Source organism: Prionailurus bengalensis, chromosome A1 (genome assembly GCF_016509475.1).
Source record: "Prionailurus bengalensis isolate Pbe53 chromosome A1, Fcat_Pben_1.1_paternal_pri, whole genome shotgun sequence".
NCBI lineage: Eukaryota > Metazoa > Chordata > Mammalia > Carnivora > Felidae > Prionailurus > Prionailurus bengalensis.
Window position 1 is genome coordinate 213,504,840 of NC_057343.1, and position 26,226 is coordinate 213,531,065.

The 26,226-nt window shown below is 42.4% G+C and overlaps 1 protein-coding gene across 3 annotated transcripts in view; it reads left to right on the top strand.

The window, feature by feature from the left end:
• Window positions 1-26,226, top strand: part of ADAMTS12 (ADAM metallopeptidase with thrombospondin type 1 motif 12) — a 343,919-nt gene that overhangs the window by 195,841 nt on the left and 121,852 nt on the right. For all 3 annotated transcript variants that reach the window (XM_043600301.1, XM_043600310.1, XM_043600321.1), the window contains exons 4-7: window positions 3,782-3,978; window positions 4,939-5,022; window positions 19,560-19,684; window positions 23,710-23,859. In XM_043600301.1, the coding sequence (XP_043456236.1) occupies window positions 3,782-3,978; window positions 4,939-5,022; window positions 19,560-19,684; window positions 23,710-23,859 (556 nt within the window). The remainder of the gene's footprint in view (window positions 1-3,781; window positions 3,979-4,938; window positions 5,023-19,559; window positions 19,685-23,709; window positions 23,860-26,226) is intronic.

Consider the following 26,226-nt stretch of genomic DNA (forward strand, 5'->3'; position numbering starts at 1 on the left):
AAGAGAGCTCTAAATGAGACAGAGCTTTGTGAAGAGCTGCCTAAAGCACTTGGGGTTTGGGGAAGGGAAAAAGAAGTCAGTTATTTGTATTCCCCAGAGATCTCTAGGCCCTCTGTTCTGTTAGTGCACAGGGTGTCCTGTACCCCTCATCAGACAATACAGATACCTGCATTTCCTTGGCTTCTGGTTTGGGAAAGTCAGTCCTGGGTCAGGACTAGATATTGTCCTTCCCAAAACTGCCCACTTGGCTAGATTTCTCCCCTTCAAACAGACACTTCACAGTCTCAGTGTGGAACATTCTTTAATTGACACAAGCCATCCAATAGGCAAAAGTAGACAACTCTTGCAATTCTTCAGTATTTGTGATTCATAAGTTGTTTCTGATCATCTTCAGTTTTTCCTTCACCCATACATCAAACATTTATTGAGTGCCACTGTTTGCCAGGCATGGTATTAGGCACTGGTCATAAAGCGAAAGGAGATGCCCTTCTGGCCCTTTACAAAGCCAGCAAGGCCAGGCTCTGATGCGAGCTTCTCTTCTTGTAGTTGAAATGTGAACTTCAAGAACCTCTGACAACCTTGGAAAATAATTTTACTTAAATTGCTTTACTTTCTGTCAGCTGTTTTTTGAAGAAAAAAAAAATCATCCCTGCAATCACTTCTTGGAATTTTCTTGATTTTTCACCAATTTAAACTCTAATGTAGTCCTGTGTAGAGAATGTCACTATAGTTTGGTGTTGATAATTTTGTATTTTCTTTGGGGGTGGAAAAGGAAAACAATGCGAGGTAAGAGAATTCTTAAATATTCATTTTTATAAGTTTTATTAAAAGAATTTTGTCAGAAGAAAAACATTGGACAGCCCCTCGAGGAGCAGGAAACTACAGCACTGTGGAAGTTCTCAGTTAGAGGCCTGCCCAAAAGAGAGACCTCTGAACAAAGTCTGTGTGGGGTATGGACGGAATTGTGTCCTCCCAAATTTCCCATGTTGAAGCCCTAATCCCCCACCCCCTACCCGGTGTGACTGTATTCAGACACAGGGCTTTTAGGAGGTTACTAAGGTTAAATGGAGTCATAAGGGTGGGGTCCTAATTCAACACAATTGGTGGCCTGATAAGAAGAGGGTGAGAAAAAAAATCTGTCCACACGCACACACTGAGGAAAAACCATGTCAGCAGATAGTGGGAAGGTAGCCATCTGCAAGCCAGAAAGAGAGCTCTCACCAGAGCCTGCCCTTGCCGGCATCCTGATCTTGGACTTCCAGTTTCCGGGACTGGAAGAAGACACATTTCTGTCCTTCAAGCCCTGGTATTTTGTTATGGCATCCTGAGCTGACTATGTGTGTGTGTGGGGGGGAGGGGGGGTGGCAAGGTCAGGAGCCTCCCAGAATTGTTGGCACCTCACCTGCCACTACAGAACTGTCTGGCTTTGTCACCAGGCCTTGAAGAGAAGTGTGTACGGCTGGCTTCTTGTACAGTCTGAAATTCTTGAGCAGAAGCAATTTTTCTGTTAAGTCTGGAATGACTTCATGAGGACAGAGTCAGCCTGGGTGTATACGATCCTCTCCCAGCTTGGTCCCGTCAGGGTCCAGGTGGAATCCCACCACTACCACTTCTGCAAAGCTTCTGGCACTGTTTATGAGCACAGATATCTCTCTCCTTGGGGAATACGTGAAACCTGAAGACATTTTCATTAGCGCAGGATCTGCCCTTTAGCAAGTGCTCAGTGTAGGTCTTGTTGAAAACGTTAAATCGATACACGTCTTTACCAGCCTGCATCTCTCATTTCCACGTTTCTTCCTACATGCCCGTTTACTGAGAACTCACCAGACTATTTGCTGGAAAAATTGAAAATAACTTCATGGGCTTTAAAGGTTATCTTTTTTTCCCCCTTTAAACTCTTTTGCTCAACACTGAGGAGATAAAAGGTGGAGGAGGGGGAGTAAAGGCAGAGACACAAGAAAAGCAAGGACTGGGAGAAGCAGAGAAATCACCTTTATCCTACCAGCGTCTTATGGGTGGCAGCCTCCTGCCAGGTCCTAACCTTAGGTACCTGCGGCCTGAGAGGAGGGGTGTCCATAGCCACAGCCTGGAGCAAGGGGTCCTGCTTTAATGACTGGGCTGCACAATGCACACTTCGTGCCAGCGGAAGCCTCTGCAAGAGGACTCCCACTGAGGGGGTGGGTGATGAGCCTACAGGACCAAGTGAGGAGGGGGCACCAAGGACTACAGGCTTTGTTAGGGCACTGGGTGAAGATGCTTATAGCTGCTCGCCCAGATATGTAAGGTCATGGAGAGCACTGGTCATCCTTGCACCTTGGAGGAGATTCCCCACCCCACATGGCAAGGACAAGAGGGATTGAGAGAAGGAGATCACACCTAACTGGATTGATAGGATTCCTCTACTTGGCCTGGTCTACTAACGCCCCTTCTAGAACACAGATCCCACGTGGACTGGAGTATGGCTTGCTCCTTGGCTTGTACAGAGAGATTTGGAAACATAGTTTGAAATGTTTCCATCCTCAAAAAGAGGGTGACAGACAGGGGGGTAGGTAAGGATGCAGAGTCAGAACCCATTGGTAACATCTCTAGAGGTTTCTTAGGGAAGACATACTTATCCCTGCAAAGTAGGTGGAGAAGGAAAATAGAAATTTGTTCTACCACAGGCAGATGAGAGGTCAACCATCTCCTTGTTCGCAAATCTTCACAAGACTTCCCTTCAAGGCTAACACAATCCTGGCTTATTTTCCAAAAGTGCTATACCTAGTACAGCTTTATTGTTTTCAAGTAAAGCTGACAAGAAGTGAATTTGAAATTATTTGGACCTACAATTATGTCACATTTTTTTGGTGAATATTACTGGATATGTTCTAACTTCACACAGATAGTGAAACTGAGGAACCCAGAAGGGCTACATAGCAAACCAGGGTAATCAACTCTATCTTTATACCTTCTTTAAGTATATACAGCTTTTGCAGCTTTCATGTTCTCCTGTTGTATGCATGTTTATTCTGCGGGAGACAGTGTGGTGTATATGAAACATACATGATTTTAGGGCATAGAAAACACTGGATCTTCCAGACTTTATAGACTATGTGACTTCGGGGAAATTATTGAACCAGTCATTTTGAACATTAATTCCCACATTTGCAAAACAAAGATAGAAGCACGTCCCTCAAACCTTCATGAGGATAAACAACTTGGTGTTTTAAAACCCAGGACACTGCCTTGCACATAGTAGGCACTGAAATATTTAGAGGAGGAAGAGAAGAAGAAAAAGTTCTTATTTTTTATTATAACATCTTTTTAATAGTGAGGAGTCTATTTAATGAAATAGGTAATAATTATTTCAGAGAAGTACCTTTGAACCTCTCTATAAGATGCAAGTTTCAGGGGTACCTGGGTGGCTCAATCATTTAAGCATCCAACTTTGGCTGAGGTCATGATCTTGGCAATTTGTGAGTCTTAGCCCCACGTTGGGCTCTCTGCTGTCAGTACAGAGCCCACTTCTGATCCCCTGTCCCTCTCTCTCTGCTTCTCCCTTGCTGATGTCTCTCTTTCTCTCAAAATAAATAAACTTTAAGAAAAAGATGCTAATTCCAGTTATCTTGGTCATAATCATTTAAATTGATCTCTTCTTCCATTTCAGTCATGTATATAAGAACCTTGCATTCCTACAATGTTAAACAGAAGTTAAACTTATGGCCTTGCATCTTGATAAGCAGAAGTGAGTAGTATATGAGAATATATAGAGTTAGCCCACTGTCTTCTCCTTCATGTTTAGACAGTCTTGCCACCTCCCAGACACTAGAGCAACAGCGAGAAAAGTGGGAGAGGAACCACTGGCCCAGCAGAGGTCTGTCTCGGCGTTCCATCAGTAAAGAGCGATGGGTGGAGACACTGGTGGTGGCTGACACGAAGATGATTGAATATCATGGGAGTGACAATGTGGAGTCCTATATCCTCACCATCATGAACATGGTATGTCAGACCCTGGAGTGGGGAGAGGCAGCTGGCGAACAGTGTCATTAGATATGCTCTACCCTCCAAAAATAAGAGATACATTTTTTGTTCTTTCCATATATCTGTATCTATATCTATCTATACACATCTATCTATCTATCTATCTATCTATAGTATATATGTATATGTATATGTATATGTATATGTATATGTATATATGTATATATGTATATGTATATATGTATATGTATATGTATATGTATATGTATATGTATATGTATATGTATATACATATAGATAGATATAGATATATCAATCTATTCCCTGCCTAAGTGAGGAAGGATGGAAATTCAGGGCTAATTATTCTGTCTCTTAAAGGTGTGTATCCTAGGGAAATTTGGGATTTGTCATATATTTTCTACTGGGTATTGCTCAAGTGACTCAATCCTTTTAGTGTGACTTTATCTCATCAATTTATGTTAGTGCACAGATAAGTAAACTGAGGCAAAGAATTAGAACATGCTTTCCTCAAGGTAGTTAGAATTAGAATTGGAATAAAGTTCATGACCCCCTAATTCCAGACTTCCCTTTTGTATCCTTGGTGTTTCTGCCTTCCCAGAGAGAGTGTTAGAGAGAGTGCTAGTCTTATGGAGACGGGAAAAGGTATTTGACTAATGAACTGATAATACAAGAGAGAAAGACTATGGATCAGGGAAAGGGTCAAAGGGAAGAAAGGCATCAGTCCCTCAAGCACACAGCTAGTCAGTCACCTTGGAAAGGTTGCTGTTAAGTATCATAGTATGGATTGGGCCAGGGGGCATTTCTCACTCTTTGTTGCACTCCCCCCAAAATTCCTAAGCTATAAAATAACATTTATTTCAAGTGCATCACAGTGCTATCCCCCCCCCCCACACACACACACACACTCTGGTATTTATCTATGCATGTGAGCTAATGGTTTTCCGTTTCTGACTCTAGGTCACAGGGTTGTTCCATAACCCAAGTATTGGCAATGCAATTCACATTGTTGTGGTTCGGCTCATTCTACTTGAAGAAGAAGAGGTAAGGAATAGTTTCTCCACTCTACTGTCCTGCATCCTTACCCTTACCCTCCCTACCTCTTTTTTCAGGAGAGCTCTTGAGAGACGAGAAACGGGACACCAAAGGGTGTTTAGAAGCCCAGTAAGAAAGAAAATAATATTTCTGTATTATTTTCTTGGGAATTTGGTGCTGTCGAGTGGGAGATGGAGAATGTTTCTGAGGTATATGTCATTGGACTCATCGGATGGTCATTTCATCTAGTAACACACAAATCAGGTTTGCAGCAGTGACTAAGAGTGTTCCACAGTGAAAGAGACTAAATCATGAAATTGTTGCATGGTTTCAATAAAAGTTGGGAGCAACATGGAAATGTTGAACCCTTTATACTGTTTATTTACCTCTTGCATAATTAATTCTTGTCCCTCAACTCTGGACTGTCTTGTCTCTCTGCACATTTACCCTTGGAAATGTCATCTATTCTCAGAGATTTACATATCTTCTACATGCTGAGACTCTCAATTGATACTTCAAACCGAGACCTTTTACTTGAGCTCCAGACTCACATCCAGTTGCCTCCTTGGCATCTCACCCTGGATGGGCCATAGTCCTGGCAAACTTAGTAAGTCCGCAGTGGAATTCTTGATTCCTCTCTGCCCCGATCGTCTCAGTTCTGCCTCCCCCTGACCCCATTCTCCAACCCTCTGTGTTACCCATTTGAGTAAATTTTGCTACTGCACCATAGCATAAGCCTAGGAGTCTTGAATCCTGCTTTTCTTCTCTTCTACATTCAACAGCAAGGCCCACAAGGCTACCTTCAAAATACACCTCAAAGTCACCCACTGTTCATCATTTCTACAGTCATTACGTTGCTTTAGGTCTTATTGGTTCTTATTGCAGTGAACTCCCAAGTGGTCTTCCTATTTTAAGACTTGCCCTCCATAATCCATTCTCTATGTAGCAGTTAGAATGATAATCTTAAATGCAAATTTGCGTTGCTCCACTGCACAGAACTGTTAAATAACTTTCTGTTGTTTTTAGAACAAAATAAAAAATTTCTGCCATGTCCTGCAGAGATTTTCATGATCATCATGACTCTATCCACTCGTCTTTCCGTATGTCACTCTCTGCCTTGTTTCCCACCCTTGAACACCCTGGACTTCAGATAGGTTCTGGAACACACAAGGCCCTCTTTAGCCTCATGGCTTGTGTGCTTATGTTACCAAATGCCTGAAATACCCCTTCCTTCGCCGTACTGATGGCTGGAACTTCTTACCTGTCAGACCTCTGTTTACTTGCTGCCTCTTTCCAGAGAAGTCTCAGTGGCCAACCTACTCAACCTTGCTTGGTCTTCTCCATCACAGAATGAAGTTTACTCCTTTATTGATACTGCTCTCTCAATTCATTAATATTCTGTGTCTTTGTCTACTCTTTTCTTGTTTATCTTAGCCACCATCAGAATGTGAATCCCTTCTTTATTATTATTAGCTATATCCCAGCACCTAACAAACAAATGAATGAAGTGAAACTTAGTGAGTTAATGAACCAACCAACTTGATGGAATGTCTTTGCAATCTATAGACCTTACCCAGCAGCTGAATATGTGAAGAATGGCATCATTCAACTCTCCCTCAGCAAGAGACCTGAGATCAAAATACTCAAGGCAAGATTTATGGTTTTCTGGCCTCCACAATCAGAAGATTTAAAAAACAATAGTATCTGGAGCCTGGATCCATTTTCCTTTCTCTCTCCGCTACCATCCCCCACTTTCCTAATCACTCAAGCATACTTTGGGTATCTCAGAATATTGATGGATGTATTATTTTCCTTCCTGTGAACATTTTGTTATGAAAATTCATCCAGTGATTAGAAACCAAGCAAAACAAAAGCAATGTATCCTTTCAACTCTAACATGACCTATCTGATTCTATGAGAATGTAACCTTGATTATTATTTACTATTGATTAGGACCCAGACAGTAAAGTTAAGTATTAACTGACAGGGTACAAATGGTTCTTGCCTGGTAGAGATGAGGATAATTTGTGTCCAGCAGAGAAGAGAACTCTGAAAGTTGTGGTTTTATGGGTCTCTGGAACATTAACTGATTTTGTATCTAATTTAGCAATCGTATTCCAGCATACTTTCTTTATAGTTTCACCAACTATAGTGACATCACTTTCCTATATCTGCCTTTGAACTAGCTTGTATGTTAGGGGAAAATCTGTTATAAGATGGCCAACAGGACTGATAAGGGAATTCCAGTCCTTGTCAGAAGACACCCCTTCTGGGATTTCCTTCCTACCCTGCTTGCCACAGGTGCCAAATTACTACTAATGAGGGATACAGAAGTCACAGACTATAAATTGTCCCCTCTGTTGATGCTCTGGGCTCAGATCTCTGGAGAATGATCTCCTCTCAGCCCACTGGTGTAAAACAAACCTCCTTCCTTCCAAGATCTCTGAGTGCCACTAGGTTCTTCTGCTGGGTGATCCAGACGAGTTTCCATAACATGGACATCTTGTCTATCTTCTTATTAATGAGTTAAATACATTCCTATCATGCTTACTATACATTTGTATGAAAATTACATTTTTAACTTTGTAAAAATTATGCTTTGATACTTTGAAAGACAAAATTTCACTATCGTGTAATGGTCTGGCCTATATGCATGCTTAGCTGCAGAATATGTAGAAGTTTAGGGTTTTCAGACAAAAAAAAAAGAGAGAGAGAAGAAGAAGGTTTTTCTGAATGTGAAAGGGAAAACCTTTCCCCTCAGCAGTGCCACTGGTAGTGCTAGTCAGACCTCAAATTGTGGCTTCCATGGATCAGGCCCTTACAGCTCCACATCTCTCTGTCCCTGGGAAACAATGCCACTTGGAGTCTGTGGAGGTCTCCCGATTGGATGTGGGGTGACCCCATAGTCTGGAGGCCGGAGGTGCAGGCAGTGAAAGAATTCACAAAGCAGAACAAAGGAGATAGAAGTTTATTGAATACACTGCAAGGGAGCAGTGGGCAGGACAGCAAAGGAGAGACTCTGTGCCATAAGGCAGCAAAGGAGGGGGGTGGGGGCTATAGTTAAGGGAGAAGGTAAGGAGGTATGGGAACGTATGTAATTTTCCTTTTTTGGTATCTGTGTCCTGGGGTAAGTAACCAATGGGTTACCAATGACCCATTGGTCATCCAGGGCTTATGGATATTTTGAGGTGGGTTGCCTAATGGGCCTGTTTGTATTCAGCTAGGGAATTGGAGGTGGCTGTGGGCCCTTCTACCTTACTCATGGTTTCATTGTTTGAAGTTGGTTACCTAAAAGCAACCCTTACAGAATCCTTTGAAAGAATTTGATTGGCTGCTCTCTGACTCCATCATAATTGCATTATTTTCCTTCTTCCTGTCCTCATTTTGCAAGAGCAGAGACACAAATGATTTGCTACAAAAAAATCCATGGCTTTCTTCCTTTTGCTTGCCAAGTATCTTCCTCATTCAGGCTTTTATAGAATCTCCAAGTAGTACAAGGTTCATAATTTGACAGTAGAATTGCTGGCTCATTGAAGAGTTGCAATGTGGAATTCTCATTTTTGTGATTCCCAGATAGTGGCTCAAGCTATTCTTCAAATCTTTGACTAATGAGCAGCCCCAACCACAACAAACAATGATTCCAGCCTTTCCTGACATCAGGGAAGCAGCCAGAGGCATGTGAGTTATTGGGAGGGGACTCCTCTGAGCAGGAAGACCTGAGTTCTAGTCTTACTGTGCATTCATCCAGTAGGTAACTCTGCAAAGGTGAAGTGACATCACTGTTCCATACCCTGTTTTTCTCCATCTGTGAATCAGAAGAGAGTTGTGGTATATTAGCTGTATGTCAAAAGCTATGTCGGCCTCTAAAGATACAAATACTAATATGAGTCTCATTTTCTGATTCTCAGAGGCTTAGAGTCTAATGCACAAAAGCACAAAATAAGAAATTTTCAAATTGAGATTGCCATGAATATAAGAAAGAGTAAAAGAGCACCCCAGATAGGGGAAGCTAAGCTGGGTTGTAGAGGAGGAGAAGGAGTTAACCAGTGAGGAAGGACATTCCAGGTAGAGGGAACTGTGTGGTTAGTAGCTTGAACACTTAAACTAGCACTTTACATATGAGGACTCATCATTGTGAACACTGATAATGAACCCCGAAATGGGAGCCTCAATAACCTTGCTGTGAAAAAAGCAGGACTGTGCGGGGAACAGGAGAGAGAGAGGAGAGCCAGTCACAACCTGCTCACTTCGATGCAACAGGTTTGTTGCCTGTTTCTGTGCTGACATCATCGCCCTTCCAGGTGTGGAAGCCAGAGATCCAGAGGACAACCATGTCACCTCCTCCCACCCCTCATATCCAGTCCATCATTAGGGGCGGCCAATTTTATCTGATTCTTTCCGTTTCTATCACTTTAATTCAAAAAAACAGTTATCTTTTTCCTGGGCTACAGTTGTGTTTACTTTGGTCGACTTGGATTCCTTTTGATCTCATTTTCTCATTGCCGCCAGGATGATGTCAAAATGGTAATCTGGGGTGCCTGGGTGGCTCAGTCCATTAAGTGTCTGACGCGGGCGCAGGTCATGATCTCATGGTTCATGAGTTTGAGCACTGCTTCAAGCTCTGTGCTGCCAGCTCAGAGCCTGGAACCTGCTTCAGATTCTGTCTCCCTCTCTCTCTGCCCCTCCCCTGCTCATGCTGTCTCTCTCTCAAAAATAAACATTAAGAAAAATGGTAATCCAATCATACCCACTCCCCCCCCTGCCCCCCCCCCTCCCCGCACCCATTCTCCACCCCGCCCCCACCCCTGGTTTAAAGCCATACAGCGCTTTTATGATTCCCTCTCTCATCTCTTACTATGCCCCCTTTACTTTTTGGGATAGAGCAATAGTCTTCTCCTCATGGTTCTCCTGCCACTGGTCTTGTTGCCTGGACTGTCTTCCTTCCTGTCTTCACTTAGTTGACACCTTAATCCTTCAGATATCAACTCAAGAGTCAGTTCACTGAGGAAGCCTTCCCTGACCTCCATGCCCAGTAAGATTCTATTATACACTTTCACAATGCTATGTATTTCTTCTTTACAGCACATATCACAGTTGTAATTTTACATCTGATGGATGCACTTCCCTTCATTAGTATGTAAGACTTAAAGGCGGAGGCTGGGTCCGGTGTTGCTCACCATCTAGCCCTATTGGTACGTAATAGATAAGGGAAAGAGTGAGCACATGAAATCAGCAGTCAGGACAAAGATGAGGGTCAGCCGCTGTTATGACAAGCCTGGTAAGGGATAGAGCCCATAAAAGGGATTTGGATCAAATTCTGTGGGAGCTTCTGGATGGTTTCAAACTAAGAGATGAAATGGAAAGAAGGTCATTAGAGAGATAGTTCTAGGGCTCTATGGAAAGTGATATGAGGTGGAGAATGATGAGGTTTTGGGGTGATAGTGGGTTTCGTGGGGTCTGGAGCTGATGGCCAAGAAAGAATTCTTGAAGACATCTTTGGTGCAAAAACATGCTTTTATTAAAGCCCGGGGACAGGACCCATGGGCAGGAAGAGCTGCCCCAGACCCTGTGGAGAGACTGCTTATATATTTGGGAGTTGGGGGAGGTAAAGTCCAGGGGAAGTTTCCAGTGAGATTTTCGTATGCTAAAGAAGACTCCCAGGATCCTGGAGGCCTAGCTATTGTCAAGCTAAGGTTGTTTTCCCTCTAGCAAAACATTAACATTAAGATAGGAGGGAGTTCCCTGGAGAAAAGTTTTACTCTGCCAGCCTCAAGTATTTGTCAATGGGCTGCAGGTTATAAGGAAATTTAATTTTATCTGCCATTTTCCTCTGCCTTTGTTTCCCACATCAGGGAATACTGAGGCAGGGTCTCTGAGGTAGGCCTCTTCCACAGTAACTTTCTACAACTCTCATCTTTCTTATTCTAATCACATCTGACAGCTAACACCATTTTGGGGCTTCATTTTCTGTGGTAGGTTCAAAAGACACTATGGTTGATGATGTGTAAAGTGCAGTTTTTGTTTGTCATTCACTGCTACCTAAAAACAACTATGGATTTTCATCACGTTTTGAGAATAAACTAGAATGATCTGAGACGGTATTAAATTTGGAGCAACTGGTGGCTTCCTCAAAGACTAGGTGGTCATATTTCAGACCAGTGGAAACTGAAGTGCTCAAAAAAATATGCTGGAAGGACATATCAGGCATACTGAGACATCGTGGGGCATGAAATCATAGTAGCTTCAGATATGAGCCCATGTGCTCTCATTCCTGTTCTGCTTTCCTGTAGCCTTGAACCAAGCTCTCATTGTCATTTTATGACCCTAATCTTATGCTTTGAACTTTTTATTCTCCCTTAAGGACTTGGACACAGACCTGGCCTCAAGCCCTTTCCACTTTAGACCAATTCATTGGATGGCCTCCCTGTTCCCCTTTTGGGCCAAGGGTTAGGGATAGGATTAGTCCCCTCCCTCCAACACTTGTGAGCAGTTGACATCAAGGAGAGAATCAGATTTCTCATTAGTCCCTCCCCTTTCCAGCTGTATGATCTTTGGTAGGTTATTTGACCCGTCTGTGCCTCCATTTCTTCATTCTGTAAAATGGGGATAATAATATCTACTTCCTAGGATTGCTGTGAGAATCAGACATGTTAATTCCTGCATGAGTTAGCATAGCATCTGGCTTGTAGAAACCACTCAGTAAATGTTACTGTTGGTGTGATTCTTCTTCCTGTCATCATCATCACGTAGGCCCAACCACAACCCTGTATGTTGCTGTTATGCTCATTTCACAGATGAGGAAACCATGCAGAGTTGTTGAAGGAAAATAGAAAATCTGAAGGACAAGATTAGGGTCATAAGCTGGGACTCCTTTTAAGAACAGGATGATAGAGAAAAAAGAGGGATGAGAGTGAGCTGGGATGAGGCCAGATGGGTCGCAGTCACTGTGCCATCGGGGGTGGAGCCTGAGGGTGTCAGGCTGGCTTAAAAGAGCGGTGGGAGGGCTGACAGACAGGAAGACGGTGACTGTTTTCACAGAGAATGAATTTCCCTCTTGGTCTCCAAGTGATTTAATGTTGGGCCTAGAGTTAGAGACCTGTTAGCTTTGGGAATTCAGGCTGGTGATTTCCCCTGTCCCCAGGGAGATTTCTAGGTCTGTATTACGCTATATAATCACAGCTCTTTTGGGATAAATGTCAAAAATATTGGCAAAGAATTTATACACTCATCACTTCTTTTTTAATCAAGACTTTTTGTCTGATAGGTGAATTATTCCTTAGTTTTCATGTAAAACTTTGTACTATTTTCTTTTCTCTGTCCAGTATCTTTTTTCTTAGGAACCTAAGCCTGGCTGGCAGAACATAATCCAGGTTGTGCTTTGAATCACAAGCTGTTACTAGGAATTCCAAGGAAATCCATACAAGATTTTTTTTTTCATTATACAGAGAGCTTACCAAGAGAGAACAATTTATAGCAAAAGCCACATTTTGCAGGTTCATTTCCTGTCTCCCACTTGGGGCTGTTTCTGTGAGCTGTTGCAGATTTCCTTGAGGTCTTCTCCCTGATGGGGTTGAGTACTCAAATGAGTAGGAAAGAGGAAGTTGGACCCATTTGAGAAACTACGGTGAGAAGAAAAAACAGTGAAAGAACAAAAAGGGAAATCTATTTTTGTTTACAGAGGAAACTAGGGGTAAAATTAGCATGGATGGGGGTGTTGACAAGCTCACATAATTACAAGGATGCTTTATGGAACATGCTCAAGTCTCCCTATATTCAGTGAGCCAGTATGACCTCCCCAAAATTCTTGGGCATGCTTGGTGCTCATGGTTTTGAGGCATAATTAATTATGCTTCTTGGGGCTCCTGTGATCAAGTGCATTCAAGAAACTAAATGCAACAAGTGTTTCCTGGACTAATGAGACTTGGAGAGTAAGTCTTATGAGACTTGGAGAGTAAGAGGCTGAGGGAGTGCAGAAAAGTTGTGCTCACTTAAAACCTCCTGGAAGAGTCATGACATTTAGTAGAAAAGTCGTAAGGGATCCTGATGACACCGTTACTGAACTTGTGTTAAATATCACATATTGTAGATGGAAGTTCTACACAGGGACAAGGTACCAGCTTGCAATGATCCACAAATGATCAGCAAATGATCAGCAACTTAGTTAATTATGCACTTGCTTTGTCTGTAAAAAAAAATAACAAAAGTAGTAGGGAGAAAGCAAGCAGAGTTTTGGGGGAAGACTTTAGTTCCTAACATTTTATTTTCTCATCGGTGACTAACCCTCAGGTTATTCCAGAATCACTTTGTAGGAATGTTGGGATGTGAGAACACATTGTTGACATCTACTTTTCAGCTCCTTTTCCTCTCCTCCACTCCCTCTGCCAGTAGTCCCACAGCTAGCAAATCTCAACAACCACGCTGACCCATGTGTGTAGATGGTTCAACCTCAACATAGTTCTCATGACTCCATAGTCACCTTTTGTCCATTCTCCTCATTTTTGTCGAGAACTGTGAAGGGTCTTAGATTTTATTCTCCTTGCGAGCTCACTAGTTATCCTGCCATGCTTTCCTGGATGCGATGCTGGGAGAAGACGTGAGACTTCTGGGTCAGAGATAGAGGAATTTATTACTCACAGCACAGCATGAGGCAGGAGCTTCATGTTTGCAGCTGCCCCTCGTTGTCCCTTCAAGGGGGTGAAAGGGGCAGCCTGGGTGGATGCTGTGCACACAGTGGGTTTTATCACAGTCCTTTAAAGGAGGTTGTGAGCAAACCTGTCAGCTTGTGCCCCAGAGGGAGTCATTATCCTTTTTATTCTAGACAGCAAATAAATCTGTCCTCTTCCCTGGAGGGGGACATTCTCTCTGTACTCTAGCCTATTTCCACACAACATCCTTGGGGAGATATAAAAGCTGTCCATGCTTTTGCTCACATGATGTGAAGAAACATGAACGATCCATGTAGAACTGCCTCCCAGCAGTTCCTACCTCAAGGCACCAAAATTATTATTACAGATGGTTTTTGCTCTATTCTTACACTTCTGACCCCTTACGTTTTGCTTCTCTAATCCACAGGAGATCTTTCCTCTTTACTGACCCACCACAAAACCTCTTACCCATGTGAGCTTCACTTTTGTCTGGCTCAGTGGATGTATTCTTCACCTTTTCTCCATTCCTTGGGGGGTGGTGCACAGCCTCAGTTTAGTCTGTACACCTGCCATGTGCCAGGCTATGTGCAGTGCCTAAGATAAGTAGGGGAATACGCCTCAGACCTTATTCTGAAAAAGCTAAAGAGGAAAACAGGCACACAATTTGATCATTTTAACCTAGGGCAGCAAGTGCTGTGAGCCAGGTATGTGCAAGATAAACTGGCAGGACCCTAATCCAGAGTGAGGTCAGGGAAGGCTTCCTGGAAATGCTCAAATTGAGTCTTAAAGAATGAATGGATGTTAAATAGGTTGAAGGGGTAAGAAAGGAGAGAAGGGCATTCTAGGTAGAGGAAAAGCTTGAAAACAGCAAGGTAAATAGACCATGGTGTGTGGCATTTGGTGGGGGGGGGGGGGGGAAGGGGGGTTGGAGGTAATATCAGTAGTCTGAATGTTGCCAGAGCATAAACTGTGAGGTTGCATTCAGGTGAAGGGAGAACTTCCTAGAGGTCAGGCTTTGAAGAGTCTTGAGCCATGGATCATGATATGGGCAGACTCTGGTTTTGACTCGATCATCCTGGCAACAACAGAGGATGGATTTAAGAACGAAGAAGAAAGAGGGAGAACAGTTCAGAAATGATGCAAACAGAAACTCAGGCATGAAATGATCAGAGTTTCAGCTAGGGCAGTTGGGAATAAAAATGGAGGGGAGGTAGATTTAACAGCACCTGAGGACAGATGGGGAAGCAGGATATGGAGGGAGAGGAGACCAACAGGTGGACACCAGTGTTTCTAAGATTAGACCACAAAGTTGATGGCGGTTCAACTTCGAGGAAGCAGGAAGAATAGCAGGTTAAGATTGTTGGGGGAGGATTTCAGGGATGGCTGAGTGGTGCCATCCAGAAGGTGTCCATCAAGAGATTTGGGTGCATGAGTTTGCACTCTAAGAGAGGTTTGGAATGAGATGCAGATTCAAGAGTCAGCAGCATATAGGTGATGTCCCAAAATCTGACTGTGATTGAGAGTGAAATGAGCAGTGAGCCAAAAGAAGGACAGAAGAACCTAGGAGGAGCCTGAGAAGTGGTCAGAGAGCAGGAGGAGGATGGAGAGCTGGGGTCTCAGAAGTAGAGCATCTCTTCCTGTGTTTGTCTCCTCCTCAGTGTGACCTGGGGGAGAAGAAATAAGCAAAAATCATCCACTGGGCTAATCGTTAAATCTTTCCTATTGTTCAAGCAAAAAGTTTAGACTTTTTGAAGTCTAAACTTACAGAAGTTTCTAGACTTAGAGAAGTCTTCAACAGTTTGGAAATCACTAGTCCTGGACTAGGAGCCGCAAACCTGGGACGAAGCCCAGCTCTGCCAACACCTGCTGTGTGACTTGGCTAAAGTACTGCCCCTCTCTGGCCTGCATTTCCTCACTGTTGAAGCGAGAGAATTGGATGCCTAATACCTAAGGCCCTTCAGGGAAATGAGCTCTTAGTAATTTATGGGAAAACTGGAAGCAGAGTTTATGCTTCAACATCTGGAAAATGACTCTGCTTTCCCCACGATGAAGATGTGTCCTTGCTGACACTGAATTTGGCTCGGGGAGAGTAGAGGTTTGTAAACATTCACTTTTCCTTAAACAGACATTCACGGATTAGTATGTAAGTCTTCCAAAGTGGTGAGTCCAACCAACATATAAAAGGGCAATAATGAAGCAAAAATTGAGCTTTTCCAATCTGGTGGTATCCCACCCTGAGCTGTGTGCCCCCACCAGGGATTTTGTGAGCCGAAGAATATTCTGAGATGGCCTCCCTCTGCTTCTGTCTGTGTGGTCACCTTAACCCTAATAAGTTCTTATATTCATGGCTACTTAAACAGGGAACTTAATTAAACCTTTGCGTAGGTGCGTGAAGTGTGTCGGGTGTGGGTGTGTGAGTGTGTGGGCTCTTCCTACCCACCGTAACCCATCTCAAAGAGTACAGCTTCCCTTTGATTCAAAGCTATGGGATTGCACATATGACTAACTAGTAAGTAACCCACATAGAATCATACTGAAAAGTGCATTGTAAGATTTTCCGTTGCAACCCTCAAGCCTTTATTCAGACCGGTTATCATTTTTAAGATATTTTTAAAATATTTTTGTTTTGAAATAATTATAGAGTCACATGCAGTTGGAAGAAATAGCACAGAGAAATCCTTTATATCCTTCACTCACCTTCTCCAAGTGATAACATATTGCATAACTCTAGTATAATATCATAACCAAGAAATGAATACAAACCCTTACCTTATTCATATTTCATCAGTTTTATAAGAACTGATTTGTGTGTGTAAGTGTGTGTGTATGTGTGCATTTACGCCTATGCAGTTTTAACACATGTAAATTTATGTGACTACTGCCACAATACAGAATAGTTTCATTACAAGGACAACTCGTGCCATGCTTTTGGACCTGCCTTCCACCTACCAACCTAACCCCTGGAAATCACTAGCTTGTTCTCTATCTCTATAATTGTGTCATTTGTAATATAAATATATTGCAATATATGTAATAAAAATATATAAATGTAATCACAGAGGACATAACCTCTTGAGATTGGATTTTTTTCATTCAAGGTATTTCCCTCAAGAATACATCCAAATTGTGTGCATTCAAGTGTTTGTTCTATTTCAGTGCTGGGTAGCATCCCACGGTATTTACCAGTTTGTTTAACCATTCACTCATTGAGGGATATTTGGGTTGTTCCAGTTTTTTGCTAGTATGAATGAAGTTCTACAAACATTCTCCTACAGAATCTTGTGTGAACACAAGTCTTCCATTTCTCTGGGATAAATGTCCAGGGATGCAATTGCTGGGTCAGGGGGTGGTTGCATGTTTGTTTGTTTGTTTTAAAGAAACTATCCACCTGTTTTCTGTAGTGGCTGTAGCATCTTGCCCTCTTACCAGCAGTGTTACCTGTGGCCAACTTCCCCACATCCTCCCCATTGATTGGGCGCTGCCACTGTCTTTAATTGTATCTGTTCTGAGAGGCCTGTAGTAACATCTCATTGTGGTTTTAGGTAACAATTCTCTGATGGCGAATGACGTTGAACACCTTTTCATGTGCTTTTTTGTCATCTGTACATCCTCTGCAGTGAAATGAGATTTCATGTTTGTTTGTTTTCTGTCGTTATTTTTTATTGTTGAGTTTTGAGAGATCTTCATGTATTCTTTGTACAAGTCCTTTGTCTAATAAAGATTTCCTTCCATTCTGTAGTTCATGTTTTCATTCCCTTCAAAGCTATCTCTCACAGCAAAAGGTTTTAATTTTGGTGAAGTCCAGTTTTTCAGTTTTCCCTTTTATGTCCTTAGTGTCAAATCTATGAACTCCTTGCCTAGCCCCAGGTCTCCAAGATGTTCTCCTATGATTTTTTTTCGAAAAGTTGTAGAGTTTTACATTTTACATTTCAGTCTGTGATCCATCTGAGTCAGTATTTGTATAAAGTGTGAAATTTACATTGAGCCTCTGCTCTTTGATCAGCATGTTGTGATTTTCAGGACACAGATCTTGCATGGGTTTGTTAGACTTATGCCTAAGTAGTTCTTTTCCTTTGGAATAATTCTAAATGGTCTTTTTTTTTTTTTAATTAATGAGCATTCTCTCAGAGACCTCCTCCCACACACAAAACAATAAAAGCCCATAACCAAACAAAGAAATGAAGGGTTGAAAACAGACCTCAAGGCAATCAAATTGTAGTTGATGCTTTGTTTGATAATCTACCTTCCTGTGTGAAGGAGCTGTCTTCTAATGAGGCTGGCCACCCACTGGAACCATGCTTCACCCAGGAGCCCTCGTTCTTGGGGTCTTTGATTCAGTATCTGACTCAAATCACCTTCAGCTCATTTTTCACTTCTCTGAGGTTCAATTCCCTCTTGTAAATGAAAATAACAATGCTTTCTTTAGAAATAATGCCGAGAAGATGCAATTAAATGAAATGAAAGAATATATGTGAAAGTATCTGGCACACAGATCACATAATGATCAAGAAATATTTCCTCTCTTTTCTTTCCTTCCTCTCTCCCTTTTTATTTACTTCTCTTTTCTTTCTCGTGCCTTCCATTCTCTTTCCTTCCATTCCTGCTTTATGCCCCCTTGCCAATTCCCTATGGTGGGTGTAAGCCTTGGTTCTGGTAGGGTTGACTAGGTAGGGTTGACTAGATGAATAGGAGGCTGACCCCTGTACCCAGCTAGGCCCCCATAATTCCTCCTCCCTTTCCACCATACATGATTCTGCTGGATGACAGAACAGTGAGGATTAGTAAATTAAGAAGTCTGTTTCTTCTATTTAAATTCATAATGCTAAGCAATTCCATGGGTTTTCATGTCTGATGATGAGCCACCTTTCTACGTTTTCATGAAAGGCAGGTGGTCTGTGGTGGTTAATTAGCATGTGTGTGTGTGGAGGGGGTGGGTGGGCACCTGGAAGTGCCTTTAACAGGCAACTAAAGCCTCTCAGGCCTTGTTTGCTTTGGGTGTGGCCTTAGCAAAATGCAGAGTAGTGGAGAAGCGAGTTCATAGTTTGATGTAAGATTGTCTTGAACTTCTTGGACTGAGGCCAGAGTGATAGACTCAGGTTAGAGTAGATCAATGGAAGTAGTCATTCTCCAGGTAGAATCCACCCTGGAGGAGGGCCAGCTTGATATAGAGACCCCAAAGAAATGGGGCAAGGGAAAAGGAACATCTCCTTTAGAAATTCAAATAAAGATGATTATCTGTCCCCCTCCATTTGACAAGTGTTCAGCCAGTTAATTTGGAACAAGCCCTCTCTTCCAATCCTGGGTCGTAACAATGGCCCAAACAGATTATTCAGCAGCCCTTGAAATTGCAGGCTGGGGGCATCCAATGCAGCAACCTAATTGTTGTCAGACAGCTAATGATTCCAACTGGTTAGAAGCCTAGAGAGATTATGTCATCCTCTGCCCTTCATCCGCAGATGTGAGACCAAAATGGAAACCCAGGTTGTAGGAGTTCTCATGCAAGGAAGAAGCTTTTTGTTGAAAATCATTTTCTGTTGTTGCATTAGAAGTAAAAATGCCTCTTTGGAATCGTAGTGGCTTAGGAAGCAGAGTGCTGCTAGAGATGTGACTTCAAACAGCTCTTGGTCTTGGCTAATGCAGTTTTAATTTTTCTTCAAGGGCTACTTGTTCCAGTGATAATTTCTGTCCTGCACTTCTGCCCTTCGGATTCTTTTGATAAAAGTCATGAGGGTGATGGTATTTAGAGCAGGGAGTAAGTTGGCCTCTGCCAGATTCCTGCCTAACAGATATCTGAGGTGCCCACCCAGAGCTTGTCACACTTGGCTGCTTCTGAGAGCTTCTGTGATGAGCCCTGAGCACAGTAAACTCACCCATGCCAATCTCTTCCTCTTCTTTCTCTAGCAAGGATTGAAAATAGTTCACCATGCAGAGAAGACACTGTCCAGCTTCTGTAAGTGGCAGAAGAGCATCAATCCCAAGAGTGACCTTAACCCTGCCCATCATGACGTGGCCGTCCTCCTCACCAGGTACCCCAGGGACTACAGGAAGCCAGGGGCTGCGAAGCAGGGGGGCTGGCAGGTGAAAGAGTTGTCCCCTATTCAAACCCATGAGAGTCTCCTACTCTTTGCCACTTTTGATCATTTTTAAAGGCAGCGTCTATGATCTAGACAACTCCTGACGTCCATACCAGTGAGGGGGCAATTATTAAATGTGTGTGACAAAACTCTCCATGTTAATAAACTGTTGGCAAAAATCTGTTGGCAAAATGCAGGCCTTTTTCATATCCCAATGATGATTTCATCTTTAAAATTGGCTTTTTCATGCAGCTCTATAAGCTCAGGAAGATTGTTTACAGATCCTTGTTAAAGACTCCTGTAACTTTTAAGCCTGGGCTTTCCAATCCTTTATTTTCTTCTTAAAATTTTTACTCCAGTTTAGAAACATACAACCTTCTCTACAGAAATCAGTCCTCCTTGTAACCCATCCCTGACTGATGGTGAGGACAGAATATGGGCGGCCGGCCCTTCCCTGAATACACAGAGCAGTTTGCTTACACTTTTCTCCCTTTATTCTCATGAAGATACTATTTTGTTCTGATGACAGACGGACCCTGTGGTGCTAATAAAAACCATCAACCTTCCAAGACTCATAGCTGTGAAAGGCTAATGAACTTTTCTGATCAGCCCAGGCTCTTGGAGGCTATGTTTGTTCACTGATTCAATAAATACTTATTGAACACCTGCCAAGCATCAGACATTATTTTATTTTATCTTATTTTATTTTATCTTATTTTATTTTAATTTTGAGAGAGGGAGAGAGAGAGAGAGAGAGAGAGAGAGAGAGAGAGAGAGAGAAGGAGGGACAGAGAGAAAGGGAAAGAGAATCCGAAGCAGGCTGCATACCATCAGCACAGAGCCCGACACGGGGCTCAAACCCATGAACCATGAGATCATAACCTCAGCTGAAATTAAGAGCCAGACACTTAACCAACAACTGAGCCACCCAGGCACCCCCAGACATTATTTTAAATGAAGTCTTTCATTAACGGGGGAGTTAAATTCTCATGGGGAACTCCTGTGCAGATTCGGAGACATCAGGAAATCCAGGGATGTGTAAATAGAAGAGTCTGCTCGGCCTGGTTTGTCAGCCACAGAGAACTCATGCACTGGAAGGCCCTGTGTGTGTGTGTGTGTGTGTGTGTGCATGCGTGTGTTCTCCCCAGGGAGGGCAGGCTGCCCCTGAACATTTTGGTCCCTTTGGTATCCCGATGCATGGGGTGCCCGCAAAGAATGATAACCAACTTTCACTCCGACCATCAGAGTCATTCTTTTGAATGAAAGTATCAAACTTCAGTTGAATGCAGTTTTCAAAAGAAGTTTGTGGAATAAACCTGTTACATTAGATTCATATTAGGGTCTGTGACATAGGTAGCTCTGCTGGGAGGTAGGTTAGTGTGGGTGTGGAACGTAAGCACTGGGGCCCTGGCCGGGGTGGGGGGCAGGGGGTGGAGGAGCAACACACAGGCAGGGAACACTGAGGACCTGGGCAAGAAGCCAGGGGAAGACTTCAGCCAGGCAGGACCTAGCTGTAGGGAAGAACCCTGGATTCAGGACCACTGTTAGAAACTGTGTCAGCTTCCTCTCTTTCCTTGCCCTGAAAGCAGATATCATTTCTTCTCTCATTCACATGAGGAAATGAGTGAATTAATGATAGCTGGCGTTTGTGGAGTGTCTGATGTAGCACTGTGCTACATCTATTAGAACAATCATTATTCCATTTAATCTACACAACAAGTCTGGTAGTTGAACTACCATCAATTATTCCCATTTTATAGATGGGGAAACTGAGGCGTGGTTATGTCACTTGCCTCAAATCTCATTTCCATTAACAAGTACAGCTGAGACTTAAATCCAGGTAGTTTGACCCTAATAGTTGTACTCTTAACTATTACCCATAAGAATATGAAGGATCTGTTCTCTTATTATGATATGTTTTTTCTTATTATGACAATTTTTCTTCCTTCGAACAAGGGCCTGGTTTCAGTATATGATGAACCTCACCAACTCCTGAAGAGTGGAGAGTATTTCAAATGCTAAAGCAGGATTTCTTACCCTCAGCATCTTGAGTTGGGTAATTCTTTTGTTGTGCAGGGCTGTCTGTGTGCTGAGGTATATTTAACAGCATCTCTTGCCTGTATCCATGAGACGCCAGTAGCACCCTCCTACAAGTTGTGACAACCCAAACTGTCTCTAAGAGTGGGTGGGGAGCAAAATCAACCCCTGTTGGGAACCTCTGGTTTGAAAGGCAGGACCAGGGAGGGAGGTATGTGACTTGCCTATGGATGACTGTGCTGAGATCCATTCAACAGGGTTCTCTGCAGAGTTGGATTCAGTAGAAGGTGGATTTGGCTTAAATATACCACATGAAGCAAGGCTAGTAACTGCATACCAAGGCATGTTTTCTCTTATACAATATCCAGTGCATGGTGAAGGTAGAGCTAATCTGCTTTGGGGAGCAGAAGCTCCCTGTCTGCAAGACTCATGTTTCTATAATTCTTTTATTACCCCCCCCCTTTTCCTCTTTAGTGCTAGATACTTAGTAGGCAGTTAGTAAACAATTATGTAATGGACCTAACACCTGCCCCATCTGAATGAGAAAGCAGGTGAATTAGCAGTAGACACCAATCTTTTCCCAGCAGCTCCAAGCAGGTCTAGACTTTTTAAAAAATGAAATAGTAACAAGTACATTTTGCAGCAGGGGTGGAAACGTTGGTTGGATGGTCCTCCCACAGACACAGAAATTATTTAGAATGATTGGGCTGTCTGATCCAATCTAGCTCTCCAACACAAATCTACCCAAAAACTATTGCCGTTAGAGTGGGGATCATGTCAGTTGGCATGCCGTGACATGGGCTGCCACTCTCTCCTATCCCCTTGTCCCAGCCATTGCCTCCTGGAGAATGGAGGACTCACAGGGGTTTTCAGAGCCTGGATCTTTTCCATGGCCCAGTGGAAACATCAAACAGATCATTAGTTGCCAGAAATGGTACCCACACAAACCTGATGAGTTGAAGGTTTGCAGCTAACAAGCTCAGAACCTTCTTGGCATTTATGCTAGTTATTCTTGGCAAAGAGCTCTTCCTGAATTGAAGAAAACCAGACCAAACCAAGTTAACTCTTGTCAATGGCTGAAATAATCCCCACAAAGGTATGGAAGCATATTTTTACATTTAAAAACCATAACCAGTATTTTTTGAGATCCTAAGAGTCTTTATTTGTATGTGCATTCCCTCCAATGTCCCATATAGTTAGGGTAGTGGGGCTGGAGAGCCAACTGATTTGATCTCTAGATGGATTGATGAGATCAATTGCCTTTTTCATGAATAAGCAAAAGTTCTCAGATGCATTTTGAGCACAGACCCCAGAAAGACCAAAAGGGGTTTCATATGTGAAAATGCTCAGCCACTGTTGGTTATCCTTTATTTAAAAGTTCAAATAATCTTCAATTTTCAATCAAATCCTTCTCTTTTTGGCCAAACAATATAATTTGGCATCCTGAGATTAAGGGCAAAAGCAACTCAAAATAAAACCTTTGTCATGGAGTGACTGAATGGCTTAGGTAAGCATCCAACTTGATTTCTGCTCAGGTCATGATCTTGTGGTTCTTGAGATTGACCCCCATGTCAGGCTTCAAGCTGATAGCATGGAACCTACTTGGGATTCTCTCTGTCTCCCTCTCTCTCTCTGCCCTTTCCCTGCTCATGCTTGCTTGAGCTTTCTCTCTCTCTCTCTCTCTCTCTCTGAAAAATAAATAAATAAACGTTAAAAATTGTCATATTTTCCCACATTTTTAGGTGTTAGTGAGAGTCAGTAATTAGAGGTGAAATCGTAATAATCTTATGAATTGTGAATTGTTCCCTATGGAGTTTTAAAAATAATTTAACCATGCTTTCCAGACCATATTGAATGTGAACTAATACCCAGATTTTTTCCAGGAGGATTTTTTCAGATGTTTCTTTGGGAGCCTATACATCTCTATTCTCTGCTTTCAGAAAAGACATCTGTGCTAGTGTCAATCGCCCCTGTGAGACTTTGGGTCTGTCCCACCTGTCAGGAATGTGCCAGCCTCACCGGAGCTGTAACATCAATGAAGACTCTGGACTCCCTCTGGCTTTCACAATTGCCCATGAGCTCGGACACAGGTAAAGGGCCAAGGAAACTGAGATCCCCTTGCCATGTTCATGCACCATGTCAGTAGAGGGAAGGGCAAGCACCTTAAATGGGGCATTAGGAGTCGGGTTACACTGTGTCTTGAGACTCACCCTCCTAAACCTCTGCTTCCTCATCTGTAAAGTGGGGATAATCACACACTTCAAAGATTTCAGTGTCTCTTCTTCCCTGACCACTTGTACCTACTACACCACAGAATCAAAGAGGCTACTACAATTTTCTGAATTAGAAAGGGTGGAACACAGACAAGGACATAAGATTTAACTTACTTGATTAATTCGGGAGTAACAATCCTTGTTTAGTTTTTATAAAATGCTGAGGTATTAATATCACTGACAAGTCACAAACATTAACATTTTTGCACACTTTATGTCTTCCATCTTGGGTTGTGTTGTTGGTTCCTTTTGATAACCTTATGAGATAGATACCATCGTTAACCCCATTTTACTTATATGTATTGAAGGAACACATTGAATAAAGCAGAAATTTAAAACTGCTATACGATGAAGAAGACCATTAAGCAAACGTCAGTTAACAGGAGGCGCAAGTTGGGCTCTGGTTGCTGATGGCTGCTTCTGATCACAGAGGTGCAGACAAAGTTGGGGCAGCCATTGTTGTTGCACCTCTCCACATTGTTGCAAGCTCCCCTTAAACTGGAGGGACTGCCAGAGGATTTAAGAGGCCAGCACCATTTTCTCTCCCTCTTTGCATTTCTCCTTTTTCCCTTTTGAGAGCTAGACAATAAAGAATAGGACTTTCAACGTTTATTTATTTTTGGGATAGAGAGAGACAGAGCATGAATGGGGGAGGGGCAGAGAGAGAGGGAGACACAGAATCGGAAACAGGCTCCAGGCTCTGAGCCATCAGCCCAGAGCCCGATGCGGGGCTCGAACTCACGGACCGCGAGATCATGACCTGGCTGAAGTCGGACGCTTAACTGACTGCGCCACCCAGGCGCCCCAAGAATAGGACTTTCAAAAATAATTACATACATGGGGAAAATGAGAAAGTGATCACACATGCCCAGATAAAGACTCTGAAAAGACCTGCGAAGACCTTAAATTTTTACCTCAGGTTGATCCTTGACACAGACACAGCCTACAATAATAATAATAGTAATAATAACAATAGCAACAACAATAATAAAAACAGCAAACCCTACAGAAGAGGAAGAATCTGATTTCCAGAGTTACCACATTAACAGATTCAAATGTCCATTTTTCTACGCAAAAAATCATAAAACATACAAAGAACCAGGAAAGTATGATCTCAAAGGAAAAAAAATAAATCAACAGAAACTGTTCCTGAGGGCAGATTTGTTAGACAAAGATTTTGAAACAACTGCCTTAAAGATGCTCAAAGAACTAAAGAAGATGTGGAGAAGATAAAGGAAATGATATATGAACAAAATAACAATATCAATAAAGATATAGAAGATCTAATAAGAAACCAAGATGAAATTTTGGAGCTAAAAAGTGCAATCACTCTAATAAAAGAATTAACTGGAGGGATTCATTGGCAGATATAAGCAGACAAAATAAGAACCAGTGAACTTGAAGACAGGACAAAGTAAATGCCGAAGTCTGAGGAACAGAAAAAAAAAGGAGTATGGTTTTAGCCAGTGCACTAAGACAAGAAAAAAAACATACAGATTAGGAAGATATAAAACTAGCTCTATTTGCAGATGATATAATTGTATATGTACAAAACCCCAAAGAATCTATGCAAACACACAAACTAGAATAAGCTCACAGGATACCACATAAACATACAGAATCACTCACATTTTTATATACAGACAATGAACGAGTGAACACTGAAATTAAAAATGCGGTACCTTTCACAATCACTCAGAAGTATGAAATATTTGTATAAAATTATTATAAACATTTAAATCTTACAAAACATGTACAGGACTCATGCTGAAAACTACACAACACTGCGGAAAGAAATAGAGATCTCCTAATAGATGGAGAAACCTATTATGGTCACGAATTGGAAGACTCAACATAGTAAAGATGAAATTCTTCTGAAATAAATACATAGGTTTAATGATATTTCTATGAGAATTTCATCACGATTCTTTTTTTTTTATTTTTTTTAACGTTTATTCATTTTTGAGACAGAGAGAGACAGAGGATGAATGGGGGAGGGTCAGAGAGAGGGAGACACAGAATCTGAAACAGGCTCCAGGCTCTGAGCTGTCAGCACAGAGCCCGACGCGGGGCTCGAACTCACGGACCGCGAACTCATGACCTGAGCTGAAGTCGGCCGCTTAACCGACTGAGCCACCCAGGCACCCCTCATCACGATTCTTTTTGAGATATAAAAAAATTAAT